The sequence below is a fragment of the Haliaeetus leucocephalus genome, unplaced genomic scaffold (assembly GCF_000737465.1).
Source record: "Haliaeetus leucocephalus isolate CR32 unplaced genomic scaffold, Haliaeetus_leucocephalus-4.0 Scaffold536, whole genome shotgun sequence".
Classification (NCBI taxonomy): domain Eukaryota; kingdom Metazoa; phylum Chordata; class Aves; order Accipitriformes; family Accipitridae; genus Haliaeetus; species Haliaeetus leucocephalus.
Window position 1 is genome coordinate 5409182 of NW_010972972.1, and position 20911 is coordinate 5430092.

The following is a 20911-nucleotide window of genomic DNA, read 5'->3' on the forward strand; positions in this document are numbered from 1 at the left end:
AAATGTCTTAGGAGTCATGCTTTGGCTCTTGCAGAACAGTAACCATTGATCAGGCTTATCTTTAAAATTAATTGCGTTTGCAGGAGGATACACAGCCTGTTTATATTGAGCCCAAATGGAACTTTTCTGTTCACATTAGCAAAGAGAACAGCTTTATGATCAAAACATGTGCATGCTCCTCATATGAGCACGCCTTTGTGAGCAGAATTTGCTCGCAGTCCAGCTAGTCCAATATCTTATGGCTGTTCCCAGCCAGGACCAGACAACCAGAGGGAGATGAGAGGAGATTCCTACAGTGTGGAATAGCTCCTGCTTTGGCCTATAGTTTGTAGAGGACAGCTAAATGCTGAAGAGCGGTGGTAATGATTATCTCGAGGATGTGTTGCTGAAATTTCCTTTGATACCTCTGAATATTCTCAATATCCATCTAAGCAGCCATGACAATTAAATCTCGTTAAACCCTGGACCTAAATGACCTCCTTTGGCATTGAGTTCCAGAGTTTGACCAGGCGTTATCATTGATTTTGGGTTTCCCAATGTTTCATTTCACTGAACATCTCTTTTCCTGCATTAAGAGGGAAAAGGGAGCTGGAGAATATTTGGGAGCAAATGATGCTTTATTCCAGAAAGGTGAAATAGTTTGAAAATCCCAGACAAATTTGCTACTTAGTTTGGCCAATATATATATATATATTTTCATTGCTGTTTTGTTTAGAGGGATATTAAGGAGAAATGTGATGTTCTGAAATATTCCTTGTGAAGCAGGTTTTGATGTTTTGCTTCATAAGGGCATGCATAGTCCTTTCATGTTGTCCTGAGTAGAATAAGTAAAAAATGGATGGAAAAGAATTAAAGAAACTGAAAAAGAAAGTTAAACATTAATTTCAGAATGAATGAAACATTTCAGGCCGAACATTTCATAAAGGATTGGTTTTTTTCCAGTGAAAAATCTGAATATTTTTCATTTTTGGTTGAGCCATAGTTTTTTAAATTAAGCTAGAAATATCCTTTCTGTGCAGGACTCCACCTTGAAGTTCCTGGTCTCCCTTTTCTGCGCCATTCATTATTTCATATGTGCACGTCACGATGAGGGAATTGGGTGGCTCAGTGCCGGTAAAACTGCTGTCAGCAGAATCCAGCTGATTCTGAACAAACGTAACCGCTCTTCAAAGTTCTTCAGCGTAAGTGGAAGCTTTGAAGTGGTTGAACCTGGCTCTGTCTCCCCCTCCTTCCCCCTCTTGGCTTTGCTCTGGCATCAATAGATGAAGGCAATCAGTGCCTACCTGAGTGTTGGCGAGCATCTCCAGAGACGGCTGCATGCCACAGCTTGGAGCTCACATCAACCCCATGGCCCCTGGCAGGGGTGGAGGAAGATGTTAAGGTCACCCTCCCCTGCAACCACCTTAGCAATCCTCAGCCAAGGGGAAAATGCAATTACAATAAAGAGGGTGGATGAAGCCTCATGCGAGAGCACTGTGGTATCCACTGGTGAGCAGCTCTTGGCTTTAATGGATATAGACCAGGCCACCACCTCCCCAGGCTACTGTCATCGTATAAGAAGATCTACTACCTATTAATTTGCACGGCGTCTGCCCCATCCTATGCAGCCCTATGTTCTCGTCAGGTCTGTAGATGGCTAAACTCCCTTTATCTTCACTGGGAGTTTTTCCTGTTGGGCTTGGCTTGCAAAAGGTCATCTGATGCCTCATATACTCCTTTTTGTTGAGTTTCATTTCCATTTCCATTTCAGGTCAGCACTGGATTCCCGACTGATTCTAATTATTCTTTGTAAGGCTGGGACCAGAGCTAGGCAGAAAATTGGGAGACGTGTAATTTGCTGCTATTTCAGTTCAACCCGTCTGTTTCATGCCAAGGTAGCAATTCTTAAAATCTTCCTCAGCAAAATTAAGAGCAATGGAAATCCCTTAGATAAAGAATTACAGAGCTGGACTAAGCTGTGCCTCTGGGGTATGTCCATACTGGTGCTAGTCCATGCCCATGACTCACCTGAGCAGCATGAGCAAAGGCTTTTGCTTGGGTTTTAGGTGAGCTTTGAGGCTGGGCTCTTTTAGGATGGCGTCTAGCACGCTCCTGAAATACTTTCAGAGCTAATTTTGTGTGGAGCAGTCTGTGGTGGTCCAGACGCCGCTATGACTGGCTGTTCTCAAAACAGGAACTTTTTCAGGGCTTGTTTCAGATTGCAGACGGAATTTGTAATTTTTGGGCACCTTCCCCACAAATTGGCCTTGGGATGTTAAATAGTAATGAGGGAGGTCTCAGAACTGCAGGGGGGTCCCCAAGCCAGGGTTAGTTTTAGTGTTACAGGAGCAACCAATACAATACCTTAGAGAACAGATATTTTTAGTAATCCCAGAATACAAAAAAAAAAAAATCAATTCTGAAAGCTGCTGCTTTTTCTCTCACTCCTTTGCTGCATATAAGGAGTATATCAATTTATAAAGCAGCATCTCTGAGTGACATAAATATCCTGGAGCACCAGGCGAGTTCCAGATAGCACCATGCGACTGCCCTGAGAGGGTGTAGCCATGCTGTGCGCTGTTTGGACAACATGACCTCATGGTGACGTAGGACCGTATCAGACAGACTTTTGATGGAAGAGGGATTTAGGTCACCTTCGTGAGACATCCCTCTCATCCCTACAATTAATAGAGACGCAAACCCCAAGCAGGGCACCTGCCTCCTCATTCATAGTTTGCATTAGTAAATTCAACGCGCCTGGCACTCAAATGTGGTGATCCAGGCTGTGAAGTTGCTAGCACACTCCTGCCTACATTTTTGGCCCAGGGTAACTAGTACTTTTCCAAGCAATTGTTGGACTGGCTTCAGGAGCTGGCATATTCCAAGGGCAGTTCCCAATGGGCTGTTTTCCCTCTCTCATCTGTGGTGGAGACAGAGAGATTTAGGAATTAGCACTTTTGTGCTAATTAACCATGGTAAGTTGAATTTCTGGGCACTGATGCAACCAGTACAGAATAGCCTGTGTCTATTCTAGTGACACTTTTTTTGCAGTTTATGTGTTGCCTGAATATCAAAACCAGGCACTGAGATCAGCTTGCTGCAGCAGACGTAGCAGTAGTAAATGGTCTGAGTCTCTTCTTCTACTGCCTCTGCAAGCTCTGGATAAATAGATGTGGAGATTTTGGCACACTGGGTGCTTGAGTGTGGTCACAGTAGGGAGTAGCTGGTCCATCCCATATGAACTCCATATGGACATAGGTAGGACTCCATATGAACGTGGCCCATGCTCTCTTACATGCTTGAAGGGACTGGCTCTAGTGTAATAGCTGGTGATGTGAAATCACGCACATTTGCCTGAAAAGGATTTAGAATAGAACCATAGAATCATGGAATGGTTTGGGTTGGAAAGGACCTTTCAAGGTCATCTAGTCCAACCCCCCTGCCATGGTCAGGGACATCTTCAACCAGATCAGGTTCCTCAGAGCCCCGTCCAACCTGACCTCGAATGTTTCCAGGGATGGGGCATCAACTGCCTCTCTGGGCAACCTGTTATTTCTAGATATGCACTGAATCCATGTGACATACCTGGTATTTACAACTTCTTAGTCAACACTGTAAAACATTTCAAGATTAATAGCCTTCTATCCTCCACTTCCAGAGAAGATCGTGGGTGAGCTATTTCAGAGCCAGTGGACATAGTGCATCAGCATGCATCCACCTAGGAACAGCTATTGGTCTATCCTTTGCCTGCAAAGCCAGGCTCATCTTGGGAGATGCAGGGTAGTCAAGGGTCCTGTCGCCAAGTACAGGGGAGCTGAGTACTCACAGAATTGTTACATCTGCATTAAGACCAGCAAAGCAAGGATGGAGAAGAGCAGAGGAATTCATGCTCATTTTTAACAGTCAGCTGAGATTGGTTGTTGCATTAACAGCCCAGCTCTATTGCACGATCTCTCGCTTTAGCATTTCAGCACCCAGCCTATGGGAGTGCAGAAGTGCATTCCCTGTCGGCTCACAGGTAGCACAAGGCTTTTTTCTCCCTTTTCCCCACCTCATGTGTCTGCCTTGTCTACAGAGATCACAGGCTTTTCAGGGAGCAGCCTGTCTCTTTCTGTATGTTTGCATAATGTGATGCATAATGAGGTTGCCAGGCACTATGGTAACAAATACGATCACGCTGCTTCAAAGCTCACCTCCATATTAACCAGCATTTTATGAGCAACAGAATGAATAAATACTGGTTTGTGTTCCATCTTTAAAGTCCAGCACCTATGTGCATGTTACTACAGCCTCCATCCTTTGTCTCTGGTTCTGTAGATGCAAGCTGTGCTTATGGTGGTCCATGTGGGCTGGTTGGGCAGCCGGCCCTACAATAAGTAAGAAAATGAACTTTACCTGTCTTTCCCTCAGCTGAAGAACACCATTTGGATGTTCCTCCTGTGCCCACTCGCTGATTTTGAGGAAAGGTGGTGTGATTTTCACCTCTGAGATTTCTACCTCTGCCACAAATATGATAGAAAATCGCTAACAGGTTTAGAAGATGCTAGGGAGGGATCTGAGTGACAGATAGACATTGGTGGAGAGAATTAGTGCATTATTTTATTTCCTTTGGAAAGTAGTTGAAAATATATAGTCTACTTTGGAGCAAAAGTGGATCCTAGGGAGAAGCCTCTTATTGTCTGAGGAGCTCGGGTTGAACTTTGAGTTTGTCAGTAACGTGTTCACATCTTTAATCCAGTTCTTTCCTCTTCCTTTCTCTCAGCTCTTCATGCAGGAGGGATATTTTAGCAATGGACTGCAGAGAAATATCTGTGAACAAATGGGTGACATTCAGTGAACAGGAACCAAGAGGACACAAATGAGCCCATTCATGTATTGCTCATTCAGTTCCATGAAGAACAGCATCCTTCAAACAGGCACTATTATCCAAGCCCAGGAAGGGCTGAATCGTAAAAGAGGGGGAGGGAAATGAAGAAATTCAGGGAAAATAGGAAGTAGATGTAGATAGAATCAACAATAAGAAAGGATGGAGAGTTGGAGGTGGGGTTTGGCTCATAAAGATACCTACATTTAGGGATGTATGTTTGAGTGTCTTCACGTGTGCTAGATATTTGTATTCCTATCAGTGGAGATCTAGTCGGTTAACAGAGCCCAAAGAGGCATTCAGCTCATCCTAAAGCAGTCACCCATCTTTGGGACAGGGAAGGGTGAAGGGCTCTCCAAGCTCCACTGACTGTGTTGGCCAGTCCACACTGAGTACCACAAGGACACAGTCACCCTGCAGATCTGGTGAGACCTTAATATAGGTGTCTTTCTTAGGAGGAGAAACACACCCAGGAGGCTGTTGCAACCCGCAATTATTTTGGAAGGGAAAGGTATTTTCCATCTTTGCAGTGGGGTTATGTGAATGGGAAATGTAGTACTGGGTGGGCAGAGAGCTGCACTGAGCCTACACATGAAGGGACCATTTACTACTGGTCCCTGAGGACAACAGATGGACTTCTGCAGCTTAGCCTCCCTGTCTAAGCAGATCCTCTGATGACCGATGAAGCGTGCATGTCCGTACTGAAGCTTTCCTGAGTCTCTGGACTTAGTCCAACTGCTTATCTTCATAAAAGTAAAAGCCGAATATCTCCATGACCATTTGTCAAATTTGGTTGAAGCTGATTAAGATGTTCAAAGCTATTATGGGAAGGGATTGACTGGCAGTACCTTCACACAGAGTTCATTTCCCTAATAAACCAGGCTGAAAACAAGTAACACAACCCAAAGGTGGTTGAGTGGAACAGGGCAGGGGGGGAACAGGGTCTGCAAGTTAGTGGTCCCATTGCCTTACAGGTCCTGAAATTAAGACAAGGGCTTTGATTTCCATGGAAAATTCACCCCTTTGTGGAGGGCTTGGATCACCACCGTTGGGACAGCTCCTAGCTTGTGTTGGAGTCTTAAGGGTCTAAACACTGCCTAGGACTATGAGCACAACCTGTTTAAGGTAGCAACACACTTGGGGTTTCTCCATCCCCATTCTCAGATGAATGGCAGTTTGGTTTGCTTCAAAACTGGAAAGATGTTGGTGCTTTGTTGGGAAGAACTACAAAATGCAAGAGGAGGAGTCTGTGGATGGGAACCACAATGTGTCCAGCAGATGCTAAAAATCTTTGAAATGTGTTTGGGGTTTTTTTGCTCAAAAACGTTGCAGCTCTGTCCAAAAGAAATGAAAGATGGTGTTATTATTTTTTCAGTAAGTCGGAAATTCCCCATCAGCTAATAAAGAGAAGCCATAGCTCACAATACGTGATAAACTGTGCATTTCCTACTCTGCTTGAGTTTACGTCTAAGACAGTTTTATCTTAAACTAATCCTTTACAGAATTAACCAAACTGTTGTGCGTAATTTGGTGCAATATAGGTGAAATGATACAATTCACTACTTACAGGCATGGGTAAGGGGCATCTTGGAAATCTTGGCTCCTTACACTTCTGAATCCCCCAGCTCACTTGCCTTCAGGGAAGTTTGCTGAGAAGTGTGTGTCCTGTGTTGAGTTGCAGAATATGAATTTTGATGTTCCTTTCTAAATATTCTTTTGTATTGTAATTGCAAGAGTCAGGAACTGCTTGCAGGTAGCTTCAGTGCAGAGGTGAAGCTGTAGAAAGAGAAAAGCATCTTATGTTTTCCAAAAAAGCATCGCAGTCACATCTGAGGCCAGATTTGCCGAGGGCATGTGACCATTGTCACACAACTAGCAGATTGTTTGGTGCCCAGGACTGGCTGATTTTAATAGACCAAATTTCATTTGAGGTTTTCCTAATGTGTCAGTGGGTTTCGGATGAGGTAAAAAGTGAGCTGTTGGGAGCCAGTTTTTTGGTAAACCTGACTGGGTGGCGGCTAAAGCCCTTCCAAATAGACCTTGTTGAGCAATGGGGGATTCCATTCCCACATTACCGCTACTGTACTGTTGGTTTAATTCCTGAACCCCCTTTCTTTTTTGATCTTCAGAAACGAGTTCAGACCCTGGGTAGACGTCAAACCTGTGAAAGCTATAAAAGCGAAGGCCCAGTACAAGCCGCCGGAGGAGAAAATGACACATGAAACCAGTTACAGTGCTCAATTCAAGGGGGAAACCAGTAAGCCTGCTCCAGCTGATAACAAATTCCTGGAGCGCAGGAGGATACGCACTCTCTACAGCGAACCCTACAAAGAACCGCCAAAGGTGAGAAACGCGGCGGAAGGGACCCAGGGCCATCACTGGTCCTGGTGGGACTTGTCCAACGCAGTAAGGCTGGGCTCAACACTGCCTGCTGCCGTTCCTCTTATGTGGCATTTTCATTTCTGAGCAGTGGGTGCATCTGGGGATCCACCTTGGAGATAGTGGTGGATGAAAAACTGAATATGAGTTGGTAATGTGAGCTCACAGCCCAGAAAACTAATCATCTCCTGGGCTGCATCACCAGCAGCGTGGCCAGCAGGTCGAGGGAGGGGATTCTGCCCCTCTGCTCCGATCGGGTGAGACCCCACCTGCAGTTCTGCGTCCAGCTCTGGGGTCCTCAGCACAGGAGAGACAGGGACCTGCTGGAGCGGGTCCAGAGGGGGAACACAAAAACGATCAGAGGGCTGGAACACCTCTGCTGTGAGGACAGGCTGAGAGAGCTGGGGTTGTTCAGCCAGGAGGGAGACCTTATTGCAGCCTTTCAGTACCTAAAGGAGGCCTACAAGAAAGCCAGAGGGGCTTTTTACAAGGGCATGTAGCGATAGGACAAAGGGTAATGGCTTTAAACTGAAATAGGACAGGTCTAGATTAGATATTGGGAAGAAATCCTTCACTGTGAGGGTGGTGAGGCACTGGGACAGGTTGCCCAGAGAGGTTGTGGCTGCCCCATCCCTGGCAGTGTCCAAGGCCAGGTTGGATGGGGCTTTGGGCAACCTGGTCTGGTGGAAGGTGTCCCTGCCCATGGCAGGGGGGTTGGAATGAGATGGTCTTTAAGGTCCCTTCCAACCCAAACCCTTCTATGATTCTATGGGCTCTAGTACAGGTTGATGCACTTTGGAGACAATACGTCAAACTGTAAAGAAGTGAGGATAGGGCCCAGATGAAGAGGTTTTTGCGTTGTCATTTCCCAGGTGATTATCTAGACAGCTTTCTCTTTCTCCCTCCAAAACTATAGGCACCCCACATTACACTTTATCCCAGGAACAACATGGTAAGAGCCAGATCCTCATCTGCAATTAATTCAGAGCGCTCCACAGATTTTGTCAGTAAGCACTTTTGGCTTTGATCAGATTGAGGACTTGTCGAGAAGGGCCTAGGCTGAAATGTCTTCCAGCCTTGTTTTCTAGGAGCAGTGGAGGATCTGCTTATAAAAGGAGTCAGTCTGTGCAATTTTAAACCTAGGACCATTAGTCCTTCCCAGAGTTTATAAGTGCTTCCCAGAGCTTATAAGAGATCTCAGAGGGATGGCAGGGCCAGCATGGAGGAGCTGAAGGCTTCTGTTCCTCCTTAATTTTGAAGTTGTCCTCCCTATTTTGGGGGCTGTAGAAACAGGTGGGTACAAGACACTGTTGTGGCCTTTGCTCAGGTGCCAACTGGAGTCCTGCACCCCATCTATCCCCAAGTGATTTTCCTCCATTGTGGCAATCTGTTAAGGAACAAACAGACTTGAGGAGTCATGTCCTGCAAGAAAGGTGGGATTTGTAACAGCCTCTTTGTCCTGAGCATCAGTTCTCTGCTTCAAATCCGGAGAAGGACAATCCCCTGTGGGCTTGCAAAGCCCCTCCTGAAGTCCGAGAAAGATGGAGGAATTGATAAAATGACTGATAATATTCCCTCTCCCATTTACCCTGCTGTGTCCTGACTGGATACAATGGGCTCTGCTGGCTTCAGGGGTGCTGTGATTTCAGGGCATCAACGCCGTGAAAGGAGAGTTGGCCGTTTGCAACTCAGCATGCCCCCGGCTGCTCCCCTCCCTTTGTGGCAGGGCATAGCTGAGTAGATAAGTAACATTCATGCCATTTCTGATCTAAATCCTGTTTTCCACCTGTCCTTGTGTCTCTCTTTCTCTCTCTATCTCTGTGTTGTCGTTTTGCATGTTGCCCTCCATGCAGGTGGAAAAGCCTAGCGTAAAGCCTTCCAAACCAAAAAAGACCACAACAAGCCATAAACCCCTGAAAAAGGCCAAAGACAAGCAGATTGCATCTGGCCGGGCTGCCAAGAAAAAGAGCGCCGAGACCTCCAACACAGCAAAGCCAGAGGACAAGGAGAAAAGTAAAGAGATGAACAATAAACTGGCTGAGGCAAAAGAGTAAATGTCACTGCACTTTCTTCCTCCTTTTTTTCCTTTTCTTTCTTTCTTTCTTTTTTTCTTTCTTCCCTTTTTTTTTTCCTTTGATTAAATAAAGGCCACAAAATTAATTAGAGGCTTCTAATCTGCTTTTTGTTCTGACTGTATTAGAAGCTTTTCTGTTTTATTTCCAAGGAGGATTAGGGAATCCTTGTTTCTGAGGTCAGGTTGTTCTGCTTTGCCTGCACAACACGGCTCTGCACAGAGTGAGGGACGTGGGAATGCACAAGTGGGGTCGTAGGAGATGAAGGTGATGAATCAACCGTGATTGCGTCCAACAGCCTGTCCCTTTCCGCAGGCCTGGTCCTTCAATGCTTTGACGGCGTGGAAGTGCCCGTAGAGCCATGAAGGGGCTGTGCTCTCATCCCATGAGGCCCTTTTGGGGTTGGCCGTTCCTCGGCCGTCTCCCACTGGTGTCAGCAGGTGGAAGGTTTTTTGGAGGCAGAGAGGATCAGAGGTTCATTCATGGTGCTGTGGATCTGCTGTAAATCCACTAGAATCAGTGGTGTGGCCAAGAGCAATTTCCCCTGGTGACACTGGTGGGACTTTCGCTCCAAGAAGCAACGGGAAAGGAGATCCTGTGCAAATAAAGGGCCAAATCCTCCCCCAGGGTAGCTAGGGGGTAGGTCTAGCTGCATCAAGGCAGCTTCATCCATCAACACCACTTGGAAGTCCTTGATTTAAAAAAAAAAGGAGTGAGGGAAGGCACAGAGAGCAGTGAAGACTTCCCAAGCATGTGGCAGGTCAGACTAGGTTATCAGCAGGCTGTTCTTCCCTATTGTTTCCCCTAGGTTATGGATCTTTTTAGTTATTCCGGGTTTGTTTTGAATCTTGGTCTGCTTTCTTCACTTCTGGGGTGCCAGTAGACAGAGCTAGATTTCAGAAAGAGGTTTAGTTTGCAGACGTGACCTTCCGAAGGGTAGAAAGAAATGAGTCACCAAGGTTGACTAGAGCTGTCAGCCCCCATTGTTTTGACTCTACCAGCTGTTGGAGTTCATGTTGGCTCGTGAGCATCCTAAGAGGGCCATAAACCAGTTGCTGGGATCCCTAGAATCTCTCCAGGCAAGATCTCAGGGTTTCAATCCTATTTACTGTGCTCTTACTCTAGGAAATCCCATGCCCAGCAAGACCAGTTTGGAAGCTGTAAACACAGCAGGACCATTTGTCAGTGAGTATGACCTGGCCCAACAGACTGGCACTGCATACCCCAGACTCTGGGTCGTTGAGTCAAGGGGAGCTGGGAGAGGTATGGTCCCAATCCAAATTTACGTGCCTAACTTCTGGATTGGGTCCTAAATACATGAGGATTAATCTTGATCCCACCAAACTGAGCTGTTAAGCTCTCCTTTAGCAGAGTAGCTGCAAGTCAAGATGCAGGGTTCTTCTTTATTTTTGCAGCTCAATATTTCTACCCTAACATGCAGTCCAGCCTGAAACTTTCAGAGAACAGACAATTGGGAAGAACGAAGAGAGATGGGAAGTAGGGTAGGGAGGTGGTGTAAGAGGGGAGTATCAGAACTGTGTTGCTGTAGAGATGTTCAGATGAGGAAAGTCTTGCTGCTAGGATATTTTAGAGATGTGAAACTATCTAACAGAAAAAGGGATGAGCCGGGAGGGTGAGGAGTCCCATTTTGGGGGTCTCACCCCATTAGAATTGGGTCTTTTGGAAACATAAATGAGTGGTGGACTACAAGGCTGAGAGAAAGTTTCCAAAGAGGAGGAAAGCTCTGTGGTATACAGATAGTGACATTTGCTGGCCTTAGTAATGAATAAATGCCAAGTTCAGTGTATTGTGTGATTTGTCCTGTTTGCCTTGCGCTAACAGCCTAAACCTTTGAGTATAAGTAAGTGTAGTGTTCTGAATTCAGTGGTGTATTTCCAAGCTTAGCTGTGTTAGAACTGTGTGCTATGAGCTAGTCAGGTTGTGTATGTGGAAAATATATATTCATATATAGAAATATATATATTTAAACCTCCAATGTTTAGGAGGAAACCAGGGAAATCCTCCAGGAAGTAAAACTGTGGAAATCTTTGCGAATGTAGTGCATTTTTTGATGTGCATGCTCCATGGAGACGCTGACCTGTCCATATTGACCATTGCTTTTCTGAGTGCTCAGAAGCCCCTGCAGCACTGCTCGAGTGCAAAGCTCAGCTCTGTCTCCAGAGCAGCTCGGCAGAAGGCTTGCGGTGAGCTGGTGGAGAGGAGTGTCGCTCACAGCTCTTCCCACCCGGCCGCACAAGGGACAACTGGCCAGAGAAGCCTGAGCTTCCAAGACTTGGTGTGATTCCTTGGCATTTAGATGCTTCATGCATCGTCACACTCTTCAGTAACGTCCTTTCCTATCGCAGGATATAGCAACAGCCGTGAAGATGACGTGTCTCAGCAGGCAGAACATGTCAGGAAGGCACGTAGACAGTTACCAATAGCCCAACACACCGATCTCACTGTACATAAGGAAAGACCATGCCAAACAATTCGCCCTATGATTTTTTGGCCCTAAGTTTCACATTGAAAGAGACACCATGCTTGCCACCATTTCACCTTGAATTCAATGGGAATTTAACCCTTGACTTCAAGGGTAACCAAATTTTGCCCAAGGAACAGCATTAAGATGCTCAGCCCACCTAATCCAAGCATCTTCATGACTCTGGATCAACTCCTCACCATCCAGGGCTTCAGGATTGCTTCTTCTCAATGAAGAGTATCCATCACTGTGTTTGAGTGGAACATGCACAGTGAGTGGTCAGAACATGGCCTTATGTTTCCTTAATGCGTGAAGTTTTTTGGTGGCATCTAACTACAAAGCTAGGTATGAAGAGCTAGCCAGTGGTCTAAATTCCCTTTCTAGTGAAGGAACTTTCCAAGGGCCATTGAGCGACCTATTTTGGACACCTCTCTTTGGGTGGGATAAATGATCCTTGGAAGGTTTCAATCTTTGCAGAAAGAGCCTGGGAGACCGGTAGGACCTGGGGACCTCCCTCTCAGACAGCAACAAAATAGGGATATAAATCCTGGCCTTTGCTCCATGTGCACCAGGTCCTCAGCATACATCCAAGCACACAGTTTAGCATTGCATTGAATGCCAGGAACTGCAGCAGAGTCAGGCCTCAGGGTGAAATCCTGCATTGCTCTACCTTCCACAGACTTTATGCCCATCCGACCCACTCAGGTTTATCAGAAAGGAGACCAAATCTCTGCCGTTTCAAGTTCACTTTGGACTCTGAGCTTGTCGATCCCACTGGGAAAGAGTGCTCTGCTGTTCTGTGTTTCCAGCTACCACAATGCTGATTCTGTTTCACCGCTAATTTGTAATAAGTTTTGCTTTCCTTGTAAAAAGAAAAAAAAAAAGAAATGTTTTGCTTTTTACCCTGTGAAAGTTCCTATGCTGTCTATTGCTTGCTTTCTCATTTTCACTGTATTGTACTGTTACTCCTTTCTGCAAAATGGTGCTAACTGCTGACTGAGCTCCTGTTTTCTGACTGCTTTGCACACCGATCACCCGCTTCTTCATTTTGCAACGCGTCCAGTGTGAAAACATGGCTCCCATGAATTCCACAAACTCTTGCCTCTTGGAGGCAGATAGGAAGTGTCTAATTAATATTTTGTGGCCTGGGTTTGGTTGCGTATCACAAATTGTCTCTTGTAATGTGTTAAGCACACCTCCTCGTGGTGCTTTTTCATTCTTGCTGTTCTGATGAGAATGACACACACAAACACACACACACACAAATTAATGTATAGCCAATTGATTGTGACGTGCTTGTGATCTTTGCTTGCTCAAAGGGGTTTTTTTTCCAATGATAAATAAATGCTAAAGACGAATACCACCTCCTTGACCTTGTTTTCTCGATAAGAAGCACAGTTAAGTGAAAGAAACACCCTTCCAACCGTAATCAGATTTGTGTTGCTTAGAGCCTCCACTTCCATGCCTGCTGTAGGGACAACTGAGCTGTCACAGTCTGACTCCCTTTAGATGGCCGCTAACCTCAGACTAGCCTGGCGTGAGAGCTAAGCCTTTGCAAATGTGAAGATGGACAATGAAGTCATGTGGACGGAGCAGGTAGTTTGCTTTTATTTTCTACGTATACAGTGTCTTAGCAGGAGGTTGGTGCACGCAGGCTGCTGCTGCACCTTGCTCGTGTCCACGTCGCACTGGGTCAGGGAGCAGAAACCGAGCCCCGTCGAGAGCTGGAGGGAGGGGAGGTGATGTGGATGAGATGATTGCTTAATTAGACACCTTTTCCAACTACCTACAGCTTTTGCTTTGGCCCAAAACCACCTGAAAGGCCCATGAGAGGGGTCAAGGGCCTGTAAATCCTCATTGAAAGGAGGTGGCAAGCTCTTGCATTGAGCACTTCCAGTGTGCTGCAAGCCTAGCCACCGCTGAACAAGCACTTGGCAGTGTCTGTGGAAGCGCAAAGCACTGATTTTATATTGATGAAAGCATTGGCTATCTGGAGAAAGTGGGGTTGAGACGAAAGTAGGGCTGAGGGCACAATTTTATTTTAAATGGTGAACCCTAATCTTAGTTTCATCTCTTTTTTCTTTTAATTAGTCTGTAAGCTCCTACCTGCAATTTTTATTTTTAATCATGTTTTCTCTTTTAATGGATATTCCAATAACATCCCCACCAACGTAGGGAAAATTGTCTGCATTGGGGGTGTATTTTGAAAACTTTCGTCCAACATAGCTCTGCTGACTTCCATGGAGCACCAACCCTTTTCTGCCTTACCGTTTCTGGGTACTACTTCTCATCCCTGCCTGGTTTACAAATCAATTACTGAATTTATTCCACCTGTGACTACATGCTAATAACAGTGCTGCTTTCTGATGTCCTGCCATACCACCCTGCCTTCCCCTTCCCTTCCCCACCAGCTTCATCCATTCATCGATCACACATAACTATACGATCTTCAGAGTGTTTCAGCTGAGCTATAGGTCCAGAGATTTATCATTTCACCCCTCCGCAGCTGGTATTGGAGAAAATGTTCATTGTTAAAAGATTGGTCGTTGATGGGGCTTACCTGTGACGATCCATGTTGGCCAACAAAATGTTTCTCCCATGACACAAAGGTACAGGGTCTTTTCCATGCTGCAGCATGGAAGCGTAATCCATCTGGTCCCACCCAGCTGCCCACATCCAGTGCTGGAAAACATGCCTTGGCTGCCCTATTGCACTCTGAACTTGCTCAGCATTGCAAAAAAGCAAAGGAAAAAAAACCCAAAGGGGCAGGATGCACTTCTAAGAGACAGTAGGACCTACTGGGCAGATGACAGGTATGGGGACCTGGGCTCCGTGGTCCAGTCATCACTGTCAGACCCCACTGCTACTGACTCACTCCTTAATCTTTGCAAGTCGTTAGTGACTGGCACTGCCCACCTATTTCCAAGGGTTGTTGTGAGAATGATGTCTATGCAAAGCACTGGAGGTGGGTTACTAAAAATGAAATGCTTTGTCTTTTAAGACCATTTAGTGTGGAGGTGCTGGCTGGAGTAGAAATAGTCCTAATTCTTAGTGTTGATGTCTGGTGTGGGGACAAGGAGGGGAGAGAAAATATTGGTGTGTGGAATTTAAAGAGTCAAGTCTGCTTCTCAAACTCTAAATAACAGAGCATCTGAGTGTGGCTTTGCAGAGCTGTCACTTTGGCTGCACGGTGTGAGCAGGATAGCCTGCATGTTTCTGATTTTAATCAGTTGCTTTCAAATATATCCTATGCTGAGGGGTTCAGCACCCGCACCCCGGAGCCTTGGGCATGGGTGGATGAAGAGGTTCCTGCCTGATGCTCTTCATCCCGTTCCATGCATCAGACAGGAGCTTAAGTGCCTTGGGCACAGGACTGAGATTTACTGATTTTGCCACTTCCAAATCTCTGAGCTTCCTTTGAAAACCTCAGTTATCATTATTACATCCCTGACTGGTAAAGCAACGTCAAAGAATGAGTACGGGTATTTCATCAGCTGACGTGTCAGCCCTTATACGAACACAGCGTCTTGTGTCACAATATCCTTTGGATTTAGGGTTTATTTAGAGATGTGCCAGTGCAGGAGAGAAAGGGACTTTTTAAGAAGATGTCTTTGTCATAGCTGGTACCTCCCAACATCCAAGGAATAACCACCATCCCCAACAGCAACAGCAACATCAAATAACGAAGAGGAGCTGTACAGGAAGAAGAAATTCCCTAGTATGAATGTGATGACATGGCCATGGTCAGCACTAAGAACAGTATTTTTTGCACGGTTGGAAAATATTCTGGTGTTCAGACATGGGCTTCAGCTCTCCCTGTTTCCAGCGGTGTCATGGTAAGTTTGATCCAATTGGGGATTTGACAGCCTGCTTCTATTTACCCTTATTTACATGAGATTTCTGGGTTGGAAGCATTTCCACCGATGCCACTGGGTTTACTCACAAGCCCAGAGGTCTGCAATGAGGGGTAACGCATCTCTGAGTACTTCAGGACTGGTGGTTTATGACAAACTATGCATTGCTTGTAAACAGTCTTAATTTCTGTTGCAGGGTGCCTTGGTAACAGCTCCCTAATCATGACTGTTGTGTGGAGGAGATGTGAGCCCAAGGATAAAAGAAAAGCCTGCTAATGGATTGAAGGCATCTTTATGCTTTCTAAAATGCCAGCTTTCCCTGCAGGGAGTCTGCTCCACCGAAAATCAACAGCGAGGACCAGCCGCCAGAAAAATGATGGATGAGGATTAGTGACAGATCTTGCGATATGTGAGAGCAGTGAGGAATAATAACCGTTCCTTCAATGCCAGCAGTTCAATGCTGAGAGATGGAAAGGGGGAAACTTTTTTGAAACCCCCTCGTTGTCATCTGCCCACCTCCCAACCCACCCTAGCCTGAGACATACAGCAACCTCAAGCCCCTGAGCAAAGCTAGGTCTTCCCATGTCTCCATGGGGAGCCGGAGCCCTGTGTGCCCTGCCTGGCTCTGAGAGAAGTCTGGAGAGCTGGGTCACAGCAGAGGGTGAGGAGCACCTTCCACGGTGCGCGGTGGAGGGGATCTCACCACATGATGGCTGGGGCAGATGAGTCTGTCCTCATCACTTAAACAGCACCCAGGAGCACTTGATGGTGCCATACCCGATGGTCAAGATAGGGAAATCCTGAGAGCAGTCCCTGGTCATTGGACTGACCTGCTCCTTGGCCCGGTTCAGGATTTAGTACCCAGCTGAGGACCAATTCACTGTGGCTGCCTTATTTGGAGCCAAAAGATTTGCCAGCAGGGACACGAGCCAGCAAGGCCCCTTTAATTTAATGAAATAGTGATTTGGAGTTGCAGGGCAGTGGATGTCCTTGTCCCCGTTGCCCCTGCTCCCACCCCTCTCCGCAAGTCTCACTGCTGATCAGACTTCTCTTGTCCCTGTTGACTCCTTCCCATGCAGTCTTCAATGCCCTCACCATTCCATCAGACCCCATCTGCCCACCATGCTGCTGTTCCTTCTTGCCATCAAAATCATTTTCCTTCCATCTTCCCTGCTAGCTTTTCCATGTCTGTCCCACAGCTGCTTCTCCAACCCTTTGCTTTCTCCCACCTCTCCCCCCCCAGCACCTTTCCCCTCCAGGTCATCCTAAATAGCTCTACCAGGGACCTTCTCCTTCCCATCCTCCCCAAGTTACTGTCTCGTGTCCTGTCTCTCTTGGACTGTAAGCCTTTTTCTTTGCCTGTACTGTGTGGTAACGCTCACTTCCTAGAATAAACAATACCTCACCTACCGACTGCCCTTTGTCTCTCTTGTTTCTTGGTGTGGCTTCAGTAGATGTGTCTGCAAGTGCACTCTGTGTCTGTCCTCGTGGCCCGTTCAGCAGTCGGTCTTGCTGCTGCACCTCTATCCGTAGTCTTTTGGGATGACTCTGCTCGTGTTTTTGTTCCCTGGTACCTTTCTTTCTTTTTTACAGCCACAGAGACAAGCTTTGTTGTCTGTGTAGGAGCCGGGCGTACTCAGAGCTGCATGACCTTCTGTCCTTTGCAATTCTGGTGCATCTGATAAAGAGGTTGGCCTTTCTCCAGCTTCGTGCAGAGATGTCCTGGGCTGGCAGGTGGCTCAGCAAATGCAGCAACTGAGGAGAATGAAGGAGAAACCTTGTAGCCGAGAGCAGAAGCAGCCGATGGTAAAGGAACCGCATTTTCCGGCGCAGTACAGAAAACAGTGGGCAGAAGTGTGTCAGTGGAAATCCAGGCAGATGCACCTCTCAGGGGAAGAAGCAGAAGCTGGCTTAGCAGCAGGGCATGTTTCAGGGATGGATGCCCAGGAGACTTCTTGCAGTTCAGAAGGTGCCCTGAACATCTTCCTCCATCTCGGCTAGGACTAGACCTGCCCGTGGTCCCTTCGACCTGTGAGTACAGCAGGGACCCGACTAAGTCCCAGGTGGCTCCTTGCTGCCTCCTTGTCCTAATTTATTGCCCGAAAGTGCTAGTTTGGTCTGTGCTGGCTGGAGCTATCAGTGCACACGGAGATGGTGCTCCATACACACATGGAAAGTTGCAGGAGCAGCTGAGTTCTTCTACCCTTACTGTGACCCTCACGGCCAGTGGTGTGACACCACCCTGCCAGAAAGCAAAGGAGACTCCTTATCATGCAGAGTGAGCAGCTGGGCTCACAGCATGGCCATCGATCTGATTTCATGGGCCACCTGCAGAGGTTAGGTCTGAAGACCTAACTCAAGGCCAAACTGAAGCTGGTTGGTGGAGATGGATGGGAGAAGGATCAAGCAGTGCTTGGTCCCCTGGGCTGCCTTCAGTGCCTGTTCCTGTCCTTGGGTGTGCAAAAATAGACAGAAGAGATGAAATGTGTGGGGAGCTCCAGTCCTCCTCAGTGAGGAGTCTGGAGATTTCATCTAGGACAAGCGAGACCTGCAGCTGGGTTGTGCTTGACATCTCCAGGCTCCAGGGATTTCAGTGTAGATACTGGAAAGAGGCAGTGGGAAGGAGGATGCCTTGGTGTAGGTAATGCCCTGCATCCCTTCCTATGTGCCACCATGACCTGCTCCCACCTGCCATGCTTTCACAGTGCTGCTGCCTCCTCCTCCAAACTCTAGACTCCAAGAGTGGAAAACCTCTAGAACAACCTAAAACAGCAGCCAAAAAACTCAGCTGCACACTTTTAGGACTCAATAGTATTTAGAACAAGATTCCTGCATGCCACTGAGGTCCCTAACTGACCTTGGAGGTAGACTGAAGTCTTCTAACTTCTAAATTTCTGCTACCAGAGCTTTGTAAGAGCTTGTATATCTGCTGCTTTGCAGGTGGGCATTTGTTTAAACCCTGAAGTGCTGAGCTCCTTGTTGCTCGCTTCACACGTACATCAGGCCACATCTCACAGCCAGACACTTTCTTCTTCAACCCTTGCTAGCCCCAAATTGGTGCACATTTCCAGGGCCCACCAAACCTATGCAAGCAATAGCAGCCCCTCTGCTTGCTTAGATACAGACCCAGACTGAAATTCTTTGTTTCCCTGCTGTAACTTACAGTGTTAGCCCCACTATTTGATGCTGTTGCCTTTTCCAGGGAATGTAACTGAGACCAGTTACTAAGTACAACCTTAGGGCCATTTTTCAGGACAAAGATGACTTGTATTTTTGTCGCTGTTATCACAGACAGCAAACTTCAGTGCATAAAGGGCAATAAAGCATTCAGAAGAGAGAAGTGACTCACCATATCCTACAGCCTAATTGTTGATTGGATTTGCCCAGGAATTGATGAGTTTATATCTTCTGAGGAACATAAACCTACCAATGTTGTCCTGGGAGAAGGCTCTAACCAAAAGGTCAGTTCCTTCACAGCGGTGAGCCATCTTCTCACCTGAATTCTCTGGCAAAGAAAGGACAGATTTCTCATGACTCTTTTTAAAAAATGGCCCTTCGGCACCAAACTTCACAGCTATATGTGCTTGGGGCTATTTTGCTGTGTCTGAGCCACCAGTAGAGGATTTCTGCTGCTTCTAGTTGCTCTTGAAGGCAACTTTTAAATTTCCATGTGTCTGGAGTTGGGTCTGTCTATACCGACTCCTAACAGCTCCCAAATAGATAAACTGCTTTGAATGAAGATAATTTTGCAGAAGCGGATAAAAATCATCAGCTCTTTTTGTTATGAGGCCACCAAAACATCAAGACCTGAATCCATAGAGGAGCAGAGATGAGCCATGAGCAGGTCCTCCTGGAACGGGCTAATGTTGCTGGAGTCCATCACAGTCAGAGGCAAGTTTAGACCCCAAGTCACAAGATGCCATCTCCCTGTTGTTATACCAGGACCGGCGAAGAGGAGACTGTGCTACGTGTGCTCATGGTGGTCATCTGTTGGTCATTTCCAGACACCATGTGCTGCCTCTGGGAAATGAATTTCCCTGCTGAATTTCATACTCTTTCTGCATCTCTCTCAGATGTAACGCGAGTAATGATCTGTCACCTCCAATTCATCTCCTCTGCATTTCTCACCTTGTCACATCACATAATTAACCCAACAGTTTGCAACCGGCAGCCCTCGTGAGAGCAAAGATCTCCAAACTTTCCTCACTTGGCTAAAAGACAAAGATGATTTGTAAATGTTGCTGCTTGTGTGTTAGGACTTGTTACGTTTCAGGATCAGGCTTTCCTTTCAACCCCCTGATTTGCACCTTCCCAGCTCACTCTTCCCAAGGCTGGTACCCGGGGCCAGACCTGGCCGTGCAGCCCTGCAGAGAGCAGCCAGGGCTGTTCCCCTCCTGGTGAGAGGCTGTGCAATGCTGTGTTGCCCCTGAATACCGATTCCTGGTGAAAATAATGTAAATACCTCCCCCTCACACTCCTTCCAGTTTAAAACAGGTTTGGAATCAGCTTTACTTGGAAGGACAATCAGGCAATTATCTGTACTCAGTCCAAACAAAGATGAAGCCAGGGGATGGGGATGGGACACGGCCTCTTTCTCTTCCAGGAGGCTGGGTCTTACCCAGCCTGCAATACACGGCTGAAGGATGCACACACTCATGAGAGAAGAGCCAACGGGTTAAAATGAAGAAGAATCCACCATGCAAAGATGCACCGCATGCACCAGCTTTCTTGACTGCCTCAACAGAGATGCACCCCATCGCGGCGGCTGAGAAGGGTGAATTCCCCTGGTGACTCTAGCAGGGGCTAAGGGAAATATTGATGGAGGGTGATTTCAAACAGTTAATGTCGCTCCAGGAAGAGATGATTTGGGGCTTTCATGCTCTATTCTGAAATGCAGGGCAGCAGCAAGAGCAGGGTTGGACACCAAGGAAGAGGTGGGATTAGTCTGGTGTTGACCCACCTACAACCTGGAGCATCACATGCACGCTGGCACAGGAAGACCTGAGCTCAGGCCCCGTAGTTACTGCATCCTCCCTTACTAGATCAGATGAGAAGACGTGCGTAGAGGGGGTGGCTTGGCATCTGGGATAGCTGCTGGCAGCCTTCAGCCTGCACGTGCAAGTGCCCTGGGGCACACTCTGCACTGGCGAGGATGTGCAGGCATCTCCAGCCTTCTCCAGAGACCAGGCAAGGGCTCCTGTCCTAGCAGATGTCTGCATCAGCAGTATGGACCTGTCTGTCCTGACAGTGGGGCATCTTTCCAAAGAGGAGCTGCCCCGCG

The 20911-nt window shown here is 46.9% G+C and overlaps 1 protein-coding gene across 1 annotated transcript in view; it reads left to right on the plus strand.

The window, feature by feature from the left end:
- The window catches only part of MAP6 (microtubule-associated protein 6), a 31301-nt gene extending 20880 nt beyond the window's left edge, over positions 1-10421 (plus strand). The window contains exons 2-3 of the mRNA XM_010576625.1: positions 6973-7186; positions 9076-10421. Coding sequence (XP_010574927.1) covers positions 6973-7186; positions 9076-9276 — 415 coding nt within the window. The 3' untranslated portion in view covers positions 9277-10421. The remainder of the gene's footprint in view (positions 1-6972; positions 7187-9075) is intronic.
- The last annotated feature ends 10490 nt before the right edge of the window (positions 10422-20911 follow it).